Genomic DNA, 13,277 nt, shown 5'->3' on the forward strand with positions numbered 1-13,277 from the left:
ATTTTTGCATGTCACCATCAGGGAGAATAGCAAATTTAACAAAAAAGATACTGTCCAGATACTGTGTCTCCCAATGGGTAGAGCAAAGAACAGCATTAATGGTAGTCACAAAAAACTCCATTACCCAGATTACATATAGGAAGGTAAGTGGCTTTCTGGGAGGAAGTAGGGAAAAAGGGGAGGATTGAAGTAGTCAATAAATTAAGTAATAAAATGAAGGCACCAGGGTGGAGCAAAAGTCGAAGTCTAGATTTGGCCGCTATGTCAAGTTTCTCCAATGTTGCGCTGCCATTCGCATCAGACCCCAAGTGGCAACGCGATTGTGCTCAGAAATGTAAAAGTTAAGTGAGTAAATTACATGCAGTCAGTTTTAGACGAGTCCTGACATACAAAGTTGTCCCGACTTCAAAAGGATTGGGGAGGAAATCATAACCAAACCACCGCCCCCCCCCCCCCCACCCCATTTGCTCCATGCTTACAACACAATTCATCAAAAGCAATTCTAGATTTTTCTTTAAATATACCGACCTTGACAAAACCTGCGGTCAATTTTCATTGCATATATAACTCATCAAGAGTTGTACCTGATTTAGATCTTAAAAATTGTCTATATTGAATGTTGTATTTCAACAGTCCTAGAATGTAAACCACAGTTTGGAAAACATCACATTTGGAGCAGGATTTGGAGTGTGGCTGCACTCACATCTTTCCGGAGCCTGGTCGATGTGTTCTGGGCAGAGGAGAGTGAGGGTCCGGATATCCTGAAATGTACCAGCTCCAGCTGCACATGGATAGTGGTACAGCCGATTGCACTTCACTTCTGAGCATTTGATGGTGGCTCCAAGGTGCTTACAGTACACACAATGCTGAAATAAAATAATCATCATCATAAGGATTTTTAAATAAAAGCAAGTCAATTTAAATATAGAACTAATAATTTGCAATAATTACAGGGTATTCACATTTATCTTACGAATGGTATGTGTGCACGCACAGATACAACCATTTTGTTTCAACATAAAGATACTTCCTAAACTATGACAGCAGCAGAATCACGAATAAAATAATTCTAACAAAATGGATCGGCTCTACAGATGGGCTGGAAAATCTGACATTTTTAAACCCCAACAATCCATGTGGAGTACAAGTGCTCAATAAAAGATTGAGTATCAACAAACAAATCAGGCACAAAAGTGGTAACTGGTAGCAAATGGAAGAAGTTTGCTTTTAAGTGTGATAAAGAAGTCCAATAAACTTTTCAACAATTATGTGTGGCTTACTTACATGTGACACAGGAAGCATGGAGTGTGCTCATATGTACCTTTTAAAAAAAATAAAACTCGTGTATTGCATTGGTCACAATGAATCAGGATACTGCAATAATTGAGAGTGGGGAAGATTTTGGGGTCTGTATAATCAAATCTTTACATAAACAATTATTTTGTAACTTGAGTATAAACATGGATAGTGGTACAGCTGATTGCACTTCACTTCTGAGCATGCGATGGTGGCTCCAAGGTGCATAGGTGAAGTGAATTATCTGGATTTATGACAGTTTCTCTCCTCTGGTACTGTCCCCCTTTCCTTCAAATCTTCTCCATGAGACCCACTTCCTGCTCCCTTGACCCTATTCCCACTAAACTGCTGACCACCCAACTTATTTTTCTGGCTCCCATGGTAGCTGACATTGTTAACGGTTCTTTCTGCTCAGGTACTGTCCCCCTCTCCTTCAAATCTGTCGCCATTATCCCTCTGCTCAAAAAAACCCTTGACCCCCTCTGTCCTTGTAAACTACCGCCCCATCTCCAACCTCCATTTCCTCGCCAAAGTCCTTTAACGTGTTGTTGCCTCCCAAATCTGTGCCCATCTTTCCCGGAACTCCATGCTTGAATCCCTCCAATCAGGTTTCCGCCTCTGCCACAGTACCGACACGGCTCTCAGCAAAGTTACAAATGGCATTGTGTCTGACTGTGACAAAGGTAAAATATCCCTCCTCGTCCTTCTCGACCTGTCTGCAGCCTTTGACACGGTTGACCATGCCACGCTCCTCAAACGCCTCTCCATCATTGTCCAGCTGGGTAGGACTGCACTCACCTGGTTCCATTCTTATCTAATCCTGGCCAGAGAATCAGCTGCAATGGCTTCTCTTCCCGCTCCCGCATCGTTACCTCTGGTGTCCCCCGAGAATCTATCCTTGGCCTCCTCCTATCTCATCTGCATGCTGCCGCTTGGCAACATCATCCGAAAACACAGCGTCATTTTCCACATGTACGCTGACAACACCCAGCTCTACCTCACCACCACTTCTCTCGACCCCTCCACGGTCTCTAAATGGTCAGAACGCTTGTCCAACATCCAGTACTGGATGAGCAGTTTTCTCCAATTAAATATTGGGAAGACCGAAGCCATCGTCTTCTATCCCAGCCACAAACTCAGTTCCCTAGCCACTGATTTCACCCCCCCTCCCTTACATCTGTCCGAGGCTGAGCCACACCCTTCGCAACCTTGGTGTCAAATTTGACCCTGAAACGAGCTTCCGACCACATATCCGTGGCATAACTAGGACTACCTACTTCCACCTCCACCACTGCCTCAACTCATCTGCTTCTGAAACCCTCATCCATGCCTTTGTTACCTCTAGACTTGAGTATTCCAACACACTCCTGGCTGGCCTCCCACATCTACCCTACATGAGGTCGTCCAAAACTCAGCTGCCCGCATCCTAACTCGCACCGCCCCGTTCACCCATCATACCCGTGCTCGCTGACCTATGTTGGGTCCTGGTTAAGCACCGCCTCAATTTCAAAATTCTCATCCTTGTTGGCAAATTGCTCCATGGCCTCACCCCTCCCTATCTCTGTAATCGTCTCCAGCCCCACCCATAACACCCCCCACCGAGATATCGGAGCTCCTCTAATTCTGCCCTCTTGATCATCCCTGATTATAATCGCTCAACCATTGGTGGCCGTGCCTTCAGCTGCCTAGGCCCTAACCTCTGGAATTCCCTTCCTAAACCTCTCTTTCCTCCTTTAAGATGCTCCTTAAAACATGGAAACATAGAAGATAGGAGCAGGAGTAGGCCATTCGGCCCCTCGAGCCTGCTCCGCCATTTAATGAGATCATGGCTAATCATCCAAATTCAGTACCCTGTCCCTGCTTTCTCCCCATATCCCTTTAGCCTTAAGAAATATATCTAACTCCTTCTTGAATATATTTAATGAATTGGCCTCCACCGCCTTCTGTGGTAGAGAGTTCCACAGGTTCACCACTCTCTGGGTGAAGAAATTCCTCCTCATTTCGGTCTTAAATGGCCTACCCTTTATCCTTAGACTGTGTCCCCTGGTTCTGGACTCCCCGACCATCGGGAACATCCTTCCTGCATCTAGTCTGTCCAGTCCTGTCAGAATTTTATAAGTTCCAATGAAATCACCTCTCATTCTTCTAAACTCCAGCGAGTACAAGTCCAATTGACCCAATCTCTCCTCATATGTCATTCCTGCCATCCCAGGTAACAGCCTGGTGAATCTTCGCTGAACTCCCTCCATTACAAGAACATCCTTCCTCAGATAAGACGACGAAAACTGCACACAATACTCAAGGTGTGGTCTCACCAAGGCCCTGTACAACTGCAGCAAGACATCCTTGTTCCTGTACTCAAACCCTCTCGCTACAAAGGCCAACATACCATTTGCCTTCTTAACCGCCTGCTGCACCTGCATGCTTACCTTCAGCGACTGGTGCACAAGGACACCCAGGTCTCGTTGCACTTCCCCTTCTCCCAATCTATTGCCATTTAGATAATAATCTGCCTTCCTGTTTTTGCCACCAAAGTGGATAACCTCACATTTATCCACGTTATATTGCATCTGCCACGTTTCTGCCCAATCACCCAACATGTCCAAATCATCCTGCAGTTTCTCGACATCCTCCTCACAGCACACACGCCCACCCAGCTTTGTGTCGTCTGCAAATTTGGAGATATTACATCTAGTTCCCTCGTCTAGATCATTTATATATATTGTGAATGAATAGCTGGGGTCCAAGAACTGATCCCTGCGGTACCCCACTAGTCACTGCCTGCCATTCGGAAAAAGACCCGTTTATTCCAACTCTTTGCTTTCTGTCTGCCAACCAGTTCTCTATCCAAGTCAATAACTTGCCCCCAATCCCATGTGCCTTAACTTTACACGCTAATCTCTTATGCAGGACCTTATCGAAGGCCTTCTGAAAGCCCAGATACACCACATCCACTGGTTCTCCCTTATCTATTTTACCAGTTACATCCTCAAAAAATTCCAGTAGATTAGTCAAGCACGATTTGCCTTCTGTGAATCCATGTTGACTTTGTCCGATGCTGTCACTGTTTTCCAAGTGCTCTGCTATTACATCTTTTATAATGGACTCTAGCATTTTCCCCACTACCAAGGTCAGGCTTACCGGTCTGTAATTCCCCGTTTTCTCTCTACCACTTTTTTTGAATAGTGGGGTAACATTAGCTACCCTCCAATCCATGGGTACTGTTCCAGATTCCACTGAATGTTGGAAGATGATCAGCAATGCATCTACTATTTGTACAGCCCTTCCTTAAGTACCGTAGATTATCAGGCCCTGGAGATTTATCGGCCTTCAGTCCCATCAATTTCCCTAACACCATTTCCCTACAAATACTTATTTCTTTCAGTTCCACCCTTTCATCAGACCCTATGTTCCCCGGCATCTCTGGCAGGTTATTTGTGTCCTTTGTGAAGGCAGAACCAAAATATGTATTTAGTTGGTCTGCCATTTATTTGTTCCCAATTATAAATTCCCCTGATTCTGACTGCAAGGGACCTACGCTTGACGTCACCAATCTTTTTCTCTTCACATATCTATAAAAGCTTTTACAGTCAGTTTTTATGTTCCCTGCAAGCTTGCTCTCATATTCTATTTTCCCCTTCTTAATTAATCCCTTTGTCCTCCTTTGTTGAATCCTAAACTGCTCCCAATCCTCAGGATTATTGCTTTTTCTGGCCAATTTATATGTCCTCTCCTTGGATCTTATGCTATCCCTAATTTCCCTTGTTAGCCACGGTTGAGTCACCTTTTTTGTTTTATTTTTATGCCAAACTGGGATGAACAAATTCTGTAGTTCATCCATGCGGTCTTTGAATGTTTGCCATTGCCTATCCACCGTCAACCCTTTGAGTGACATTCCCCAATCAATCCTACCCAACTCGTGCCTCAGACCATCGTAGTTTCCTTTATTTAAATTTAGGACCCTAGCCTGAGTCAACTACTTCATTCTCCATCTTAATGAAGAATTCGATCATATTATGATCGCTCCGACCCAAGGGGCCTCGTACAACAAGATTGCTAATTAATCCTTGCTAATTAATGCATGCTTACCTTCAGCGACTGATGCACAAGGACACCCAGGTCTCGTTGCACTTCCCCCTTCTCCCAATCTATTGCCATTCAGATAATAATCTGTCTTCCTGTTTTTGCCACCAAAGTGGATAACCTCGCATTTATCCACATTATACTGTATTTGCCATGCATCTGCCCAATCACCCAACCTGTCCAAATCGTACTGGAATTTCTCGGCATCCTCCTCACAGCACACACGCCCACCCAGCTTTGTGTCGTCTGCAAACTTGGAGATATTTCATCTAGTTCCCTCGACTAGATCATTTATATATATTGTGAATAGCTGTGGTCCTAGCACCGATCCCTGCGGTACCCCACTAGTCACTGCCTGCCACTCGCAAAAATACCCGTTTATTCTTTGCTTCCTGTCTGCCAACCAGTTCTCTATACGAGACAGTACCTTACTCCCAATTCAATGTGCTTTAACTTTACACGCTAATCTCTTATGTGGGACCTTATCGAAAGCCTTCTGAAAGTCCAAATACACCACATCCACTGGTTCTCCCTTATCTATTCTACCAGTTACATCCTCAAAAAATTCCAGTAGATTTACCTACCTCTTTGACCAAGCTTTTGATCATCTGCCCTAATTTCTCCTTATGTGGCTTGTTGTCAAATTTTTTGTCTTATAACACTCCTGTGAAATACCTTGGGATGTTTTACTATGTTAAAGGCGCTATACAAGTAGTTGTTGTTCCTAAGCCAGCCTTTCAAATAAAAATGTGTTTTTAGTTTAGAAAAACCTTTTACCCAAATCAATAGGAAAAACAAACGCAAATGTCATTATGAACCGACCAGACAGTTTGACATCAGTATTGCAAAAAAAAAATCGATTCTATAAATAATTACTTACAATTTCTCAGTATAAACAAAACTGAACATAGGTGGTGCAATCACTCCCTCCCTCAAATATAAATGAGGTATCTCTAATATTCTTAAATGTACTCTTAAACCTGTACTCCCTTGTTCTACTCTTGTAATTTCATTTCAAGTGATTTTCTGCATTTACCTTTTCCATGTCATTTATTATTTGCTTTACAGATTGTGGAATATAATCTACACTGAGCAGGCAGGAAAAGGGAGATAAGTTACAAGGCCGCAAAAGCTGTTGGAGAAAAGCCTTCAGTAGACTTTTAAAGGCAGGGAAGGAGGTGGTACGGTGATGGAATTTAGGGAGGTAGTTCGGGGGGACAGGGGCATAATGGATCAAAGAGCAGCCACCGATGGCACAGTGAAGAGGAAAAAGAATAAAACAGCCAGTGTGAAAGGAACATAGGGTGCTAGTAAAGCATTGGTTGAAGGAAGCCCCAAAGGAGAGTGGGCAAGTCAGTTTAGGCATTTGATGACGATAATACAGATCTTGACGTTGATCTATGTTTCTATAGGGACAGGGTGCTGAATTTGGATGATCAGCCATGATCTCATTGAATGGCGGAGCGGGCTCGAGGGGCCGAATGGCCTACTCCTGCTCCTATCTTCTATGTTTCTATCAGAAATCCATTGTGCTGTATAGTTGAGGCTTATGTCAATAGAAGTCATTATGCAGAATTTTTACAGTGGAGCAGGAGCCCTTTTCTCATTTTTTTTTCCCCCCCTTTATTTTCCAGTTGCCTAGAATTAGTGTCCCCAGTTGAGATAAGCTTAAAAAAAATTCAACCTAGGACCCTTCGTGATCTGCATGGCTTGGTCCTATGTCTTTTAGTAACTTTACTCAGACCCAAGAGGGTCAGTAGAAGCTGGTCCCACCATGCAGTTACAGGAAACTCTATTATCCGGCGCCAGCGGGACCGGCGTGGTGCCAGTTTATCAAAAAGTCCAGATTACAGAGAGGTATAGTTTAAAAAGGTACGAGAGCTCCGTACACAGCTGGGGACACTAATTCTAGGCAACTGGAAAATAAAGGGGGGAAAAAAAAAAAAAAAAAAAAAAAAAAATCAGAAAAGGGCTCCTGCTCCACTGTAAAAATTCTGCATAATGACTGCTATTGACATAAGCCTCAACTGAAGCAGCACAATGGATTTCTGATAGAAACATAGAAGATAAGAGCAGGAGTAGGCCATTCGGCCCCTCGAGCTTGCTCCGCCATTCAATGAGATCATGGCTGATCATCCAAATTCAGTACCCTGTCCCTGCTTTCTCCCCATACCCCTTGATCCCTTTAGCCTTAAGAAATAAAACCAACTCCTTCTTGAATATATTTAATGAATTGGCCTCAACTGCCTTCTGTGGTAGAGTGTTCCACAGGTTCACCACTCTCTGGGTGAAGAAATTCCTCCTCATCTCAGTCCTAAATGGCTTACCCCTTATCCTTAGACTGTGACCCCTGGTTCTGGACTCCCTGACCATCAGGAACATCCTTCCTGCATCTAGTCTGTCCAGTCCCGTCAAAATTTTCTAAGTTTTAACGAGATCCCCTCTCATTCTTCCAAACTCCAGCGAATATAAGCCCAATCGACCCAATCTCTCCTCACACGTCATTCCTGCCATCCCAGGTATTAGTCTGGTGCATCTTCGCTGAACTCCTTCCATGGCAAGAACATCCTTCCTCAGATAAGGCGACCAAAACTGCACACAATACTCCAGATGTGGTCTCACCAAGGCCCTGTACAACTGCAGCAAGCCATCCTTGTTCCTGTACTCAAACCCTCTCGCTATGAAGGCCAACATACCATTTGCCTTCTTAGCCGCCTGCTGCACCTGCATGCTTCCCTTCAGCGACTGGTGCACAAGGACACCCAGGTCTCGTTGCACTTCCCCTTCTCCCAATCTATTGCCGTTCAGATAATAATCTGCCTTCCTGTTTTTGCCACCAAAGTGTATCACATTTATCCACGTTATACTGCATCTGCCATGTTTCTGCCCAATCACCCAACCTGTCCAAATCATCCTGTAGTTTCTCGGCATCCTCTTCACAGTACACACGCCCACCCAGCTTTGTGTCGTCTGCAAACTTGGAGATATTACATCTAGTTCCCTTGTCTAGATCATTAATATATATTGTGAATAGCTGGGGTCCAAGGACCAATCCCTGTGGTACCCCACTAGTCACTGCCTGCCACTCGGAAAAAGACAATAGTTTAACATTGGGAGCACAGCAAGTAATTAGATGTACTCAGCTAATTTGTTTTTAAACTATCAATGAAGTTTTTTTTTTTTTTTAAGAAACAGGAGTTACAAGACACCAATTTTAAAAGCTGCATTTACACAGAAACAAATAAAGTACAGTTTAAACAAATCAGGAACATCAGAACTTACAAACAAATTGGCTTGGGAAATGAAACAGATTGTGTACCAACATGCTGTGCCAGAAAGAGCACCCAGATTTACAGAACTTTTCACGCAAATCATTTGTATGGCATCATACAACACTGGGTCATTTAGGATAATAAGTACTGATGCGGAACGTTAAACACTACATAAAACTGATTTTGGCAGAGTGGGGGCAGCAGAAAAGATTGTTATTAAGAAGTAACCACCTCGTCATTCCAATTTCCTGGCTCTTAATAAGGGGCACAATGCAGGACATCAATTTAAAAAAAAAATACAAAGCCTGTTCATAAAATGACCGTACATTGTAATGGAGAAGTTTTTTTTAATGCTCCTTGTTGAACATCACATTCGCTTTTCTGGCCGACTCCAATACCTTTTTCAATTACTGTACTGTGGCTCAAAGCTTTCCATCCAATCACTTATTCATTCTCCATATTACTGCTGCTCTCTTTCCCACTGTATCCCCTTCTCCTTCACGTTCTAGTCTCCCCATTCTCATCCCACATCCAATTCTCCCCTCATTCATGTTCCCATTGCTGTAGTCTTTTTTCCCTTCCATATTTCCTTATGCCTCTCACTCCCTTTCCTCTCTATTATCTCACCACCTTCTCCGATACGCTCTTGCCCTTATTTCCCCCCCAACTAACTCTCCTGTGTGTCAAAAACAGCTGCACATTTTAGTATTGTCACCATTGGCGAGTATGAGGATTGGAATAAATGTTTTTAACTAAATGAATTAAAACAAAGTGCTGAAAACACTCAGCAGGTCAGGCAGCATCGTGGAGAGAGAAACAGAGTTAACGATCCAGGTCGATGACCCTTCGTCAGTTCTGATGAAGGGGTATCGACCTGAAATGTTAACTGTTTCTCGCTCCACAATGCTGCCTGACCTGCTGAATGTTTCCAGCATTTTCTGTTGTTGTTTCAGATTTCCAGCATCCGCAGTATTTTGCTATTGAATTAAAACTGAACACAGGGTGTGGGAGTATAAAGAGTAGACTAATGGGTGTGCATTGCGGTATAGTAGGTGAAGAGAGCTCAGAGGGTTTGCCAAAGCGTGTGGGCGTGGGACAGAAAGCAGGAGAAAATGGATTAATTAGCATGTGCTCGTTTTTGGACCCCCAACACTTATTAATTGATCTCATGTAAGTTTTAATTTGTAGTTGATTTATAGAAAGCAAGAGCTCCCAATTGAAACAATTATGCAATTAATGTTTTTGTTTCCCCCGACGTAAGTTCGCTTTTTATTCAGCTCCAGAATAAAAGTGCTAGCCTTGGCTTAATGGCAACACTCTTGCCAGGGAGTCAGAAGATCACAGGTTCAAGTCCCATTCCAGACACTTGAGCACATAATCTAGGCTAACACTGCAGTAAAATCATGAGGGAGCGCTGCCGTCTTCTGGACAAGACGTTAAACGGAGGGCCCGCCTGCCCCCACAAGGACATAAAAGATACCCTATTCCATGAAGAGTCGTGGCTAATCTTTATCCCTCAACCAACATTACAAAAACAGGTTCTGATGAAAGGTCATCGACCTGAAACGTTAACTTTGCTTCTCTCTCTACAGATGTTGCCGGACCTCCTGAGTGTTTCCAGCATTTTCTGCTTTTATTTCACTAAAACAGATCTTCAGGTTAACACATTGCCGTTTGTGGGTCCTTGCTGTGCACAAACTGGCTGCCGCATTTCCATACATTACAAAAAAGTACTTCATTGGTTACAATGTGCTTTGGACACCCTGAAGTCATAAAAGGCATTGTATAAATGCAACTCCTTTCTTTTCTTTATCATTTGACAGAGGAGTATATACTTTAATTAATGGACTGGATTCAGTGCTTTAGTCAATTAGGGAAAGATATTTTTGTCAACCCCAACTGTAACAATTTAGAACATTTAGTGTGCTTTTTTGTTGTAGTTTTATAGTATCAAAAACAATTACTTTATCAGATTACTATCACAATACTTAGGCGCGGTCAGTTATATCAAGAAAGCATTTAAAAACAATTGAAAGACAAATGTTTAATCTCCCAAACATTTAACACAAAATACTGGTACAGATCATCACGGTAATACTTTAGAATCAAGCAACTGTGGATTTCAAATGCTCCCTTACATTTGTGTGTGTTTTTGATGAGGGCTGCGTGGGAAGACGACACTTCGCTGTCAGCAGCTTTCTTGTTCTGTACATATTCACACATTGTTCCGGGGCCCATGAGTTGTACAATTTTAATCCAATAGTCTGTTAACACGGAGGGTTTGATTTGGCAGGTCACTGTAATCGGATAGTCGGAGTTGGCTGCCCCTAAGTTTGTCTCCTGAAACTCCCATCCGCAGTCAGAAATAAACTGGGTTTCAAAAGTATGGGACAGCTCACCAGCAGAACGATTGGAAACTTAACCTGCTTTGTGTTACTGTGCCGTGCTCTTAAGTAGAATATGTACAAGTGACAGACAGAGATGAAAGTGGTAGATCGTCACTGCCCAAATTTTCAAGCCCTCCTCCAATACAGTGACTGAATGAACCTGCAGAATATCTGCGCAATTATGCAGATGCACGATAGGTATAAAATCTTTTTAAATGGCTCCCACTAGATTTTTCTCAAAACAAATCAAGAGCAGAGGATGCATGTGGTACCTCTTTTTGGAGAATGTATCAGCGTGGGATGTAATACTACATCCACCCCCCCCACCCCCGATATCGTCCACACATCCATTTTGTTTCCATAGACACAATCAATTTTCCACCTTGCTTTCATAGTACAGCAATGGGCCTTGGTGGATCAAATGGTATTTTTTTGCCCTCTTCTGCTTTCCTTGTGTGATGGTGCATTGCAGTTCGCTTCTATACGTCAAAGAGGGAAATTTTCTGTATTGTATCTTTAAGTGGCTTAGACAGAATATTGTGAATTAAAATTGGCTTTTGTCAGCTGTATCCTTAAGGGAGTTATTTTTACTTAGACTGTGGATTGGAAGAAGGGCAACAAACATGTCACGAGAAACATTCATCAGTTAAAAACAGTTTGCGACTATTCACCACATATACTTCACTCAGAAGTAAAGATGGGCCTCAGAGCAGCTGTAGCAAGTGTGCTGATTAACTGATAAAATATTGCTGGTGGCATCTCTGCTCCCTTCTGCCATGAATAGGATAGAATGCTACACACAAGAGTTTGCACTGTGAAATTCAGAGAAAACCTCGTGCCGGATTTTGCTGTAAAAAGAATGGAGACTAACGGCGCTCACCGTTGTGCATGTGCAAGTCGGACAGCAACTTCTGGCGAGCACACATGCGCAGTTAAACATGGAAATCTGGAATTTGCTGTCCGAGATGCCCTGCTCTTCCAAATGCTGCGCAAAAAATGGATCTCGCCATCTGACTCACCATTCCAATGTATTGAACGGCGTAACATTCCTGTACTTACTTCATACATACAGACTAAACGCGTCGAAAAAAATTAGGCTTGTCCATTCCAGTGTAAGTACCCTTTTAACGGTGTGGTAAGACATAATTACTGCCAAACAATCTCTCTGGCACTGAAAACTAAGTTTTACAAGTTGGAATGTCATTCCTTCAGCTTTTAATTATTGTTAGAGATTTAAAAAAAATTAAATAATCACTTTGTGGCTGTTAAGTCAAGTCAAAGGAAGTTAGATGTGGACCAACAATCATCCAAGTGACAAATGATTAGAGGTTAAGGCAAGGCAAATATTGCAGCAGTAAAAGGATTGCTGCTGCGGACACAGACGACACCTGCAGCTGGACATTTGGTTGAGACAACTGTGCCATGAGAAACAAGGTAAGGAGCTTGAACAATAGTTCTACCTTTCTACAAAAAAAGGGAACGTTTTGTTTTCATTCTCCTCCTTCTCCACTTCCCCCCCAAGTTTCTCTTCCTTGCCAGTTTTCCATTTCTCTCTTCCGAAAGCAATCACTTCTCACTAGTATATTTCCACAGGATCTGGTCTCCCACCAGTTCCTCACCCAAGTGGCCATTATTCATGCATGAGCCACAACAAATAGTGTTGGCAACAACAAGTTAAGGCCAGGGGGAGGGAAGAGAGGGGGTCAGGAGCTCGAGCACTGTATAAAACCCACATCAGAAAACATGACTGTTAATGTGTACACACATTTTGATGCCAAGACTGCTACATTGCTGTAAAAATTAGCATCAGAAGAGGTCTCTAGAGTACAAATTTAAAAAATATATATACTACAGAAGCAAGTCACTGTAGAGCTTTGAATTATTTATTTGAAAAATAAGAGAAACACTTTTCTTTTATAAAAAAAAAATTACTTCCCTGAAAATGCTATTGATAAATCAACTCTACTCAAAACACAGTAAACATACTCAACAGCAGAGCACAGTACAACAGCTCTGTGCCAACTGGCACCCAGCACAGCCATTCACAAATGAATTTCTGCTGCAATCTTCAAACAGATTTTTTAAATACATTGGAGTCCCTGTAGAACACCTTTGCTGAGAGATGTGCAGGTTTTAAATGAGGGCAATTCATTCCGTTTCTTCCATCAAGGGAGTCATTAAAAAAAAAATGCATTTGTTATCGCAGCACTGTGCAATGGCGTTACGTGCACATGCAATG

At 42.8% G+C, this 13,277-nt stretch overlaps 1 protein-coding gene across 9 annotated transcripts in view; it reads right to left on the reverse strand.

The window, feature by feature from the left end:
- Positions 1-13,277, reverse strand: part of LOC147116985 (histone-lysine N-methyltransferase 2C-like) — a 432,640-nt gene that overhangs the window by 207,602 nt on the left and 211,761 nt on the right. For all 9 annotated transcript variants that reach the window (XM_085987500.1, XM_085987501.1, XM_085987507.1 and 6 more), the window contains exon 8: positions 704-866. In XM_085987500.1, coding sequence (XP_085843626.1) covers positions 704-866 — 163 coding nt within the window. The remainder of the gene's footprint in view (positions 1-703; positions 867-13,277) is intronic.

Source organism: Somniosus microcephalus, chromosome 5 (assembly GCF_052327205.1).
Source record: "Somniosus microcephalus isolate GS21.2 chromosome 5, FLI_Smic_1.0, whole genome shotgun sequence".
NCBI lineage: Eukaryota > Metazoa > Chordata > Chondrichthyes > Squaliformes > Somniosidae > Somniosus > Somniosus microcephalus.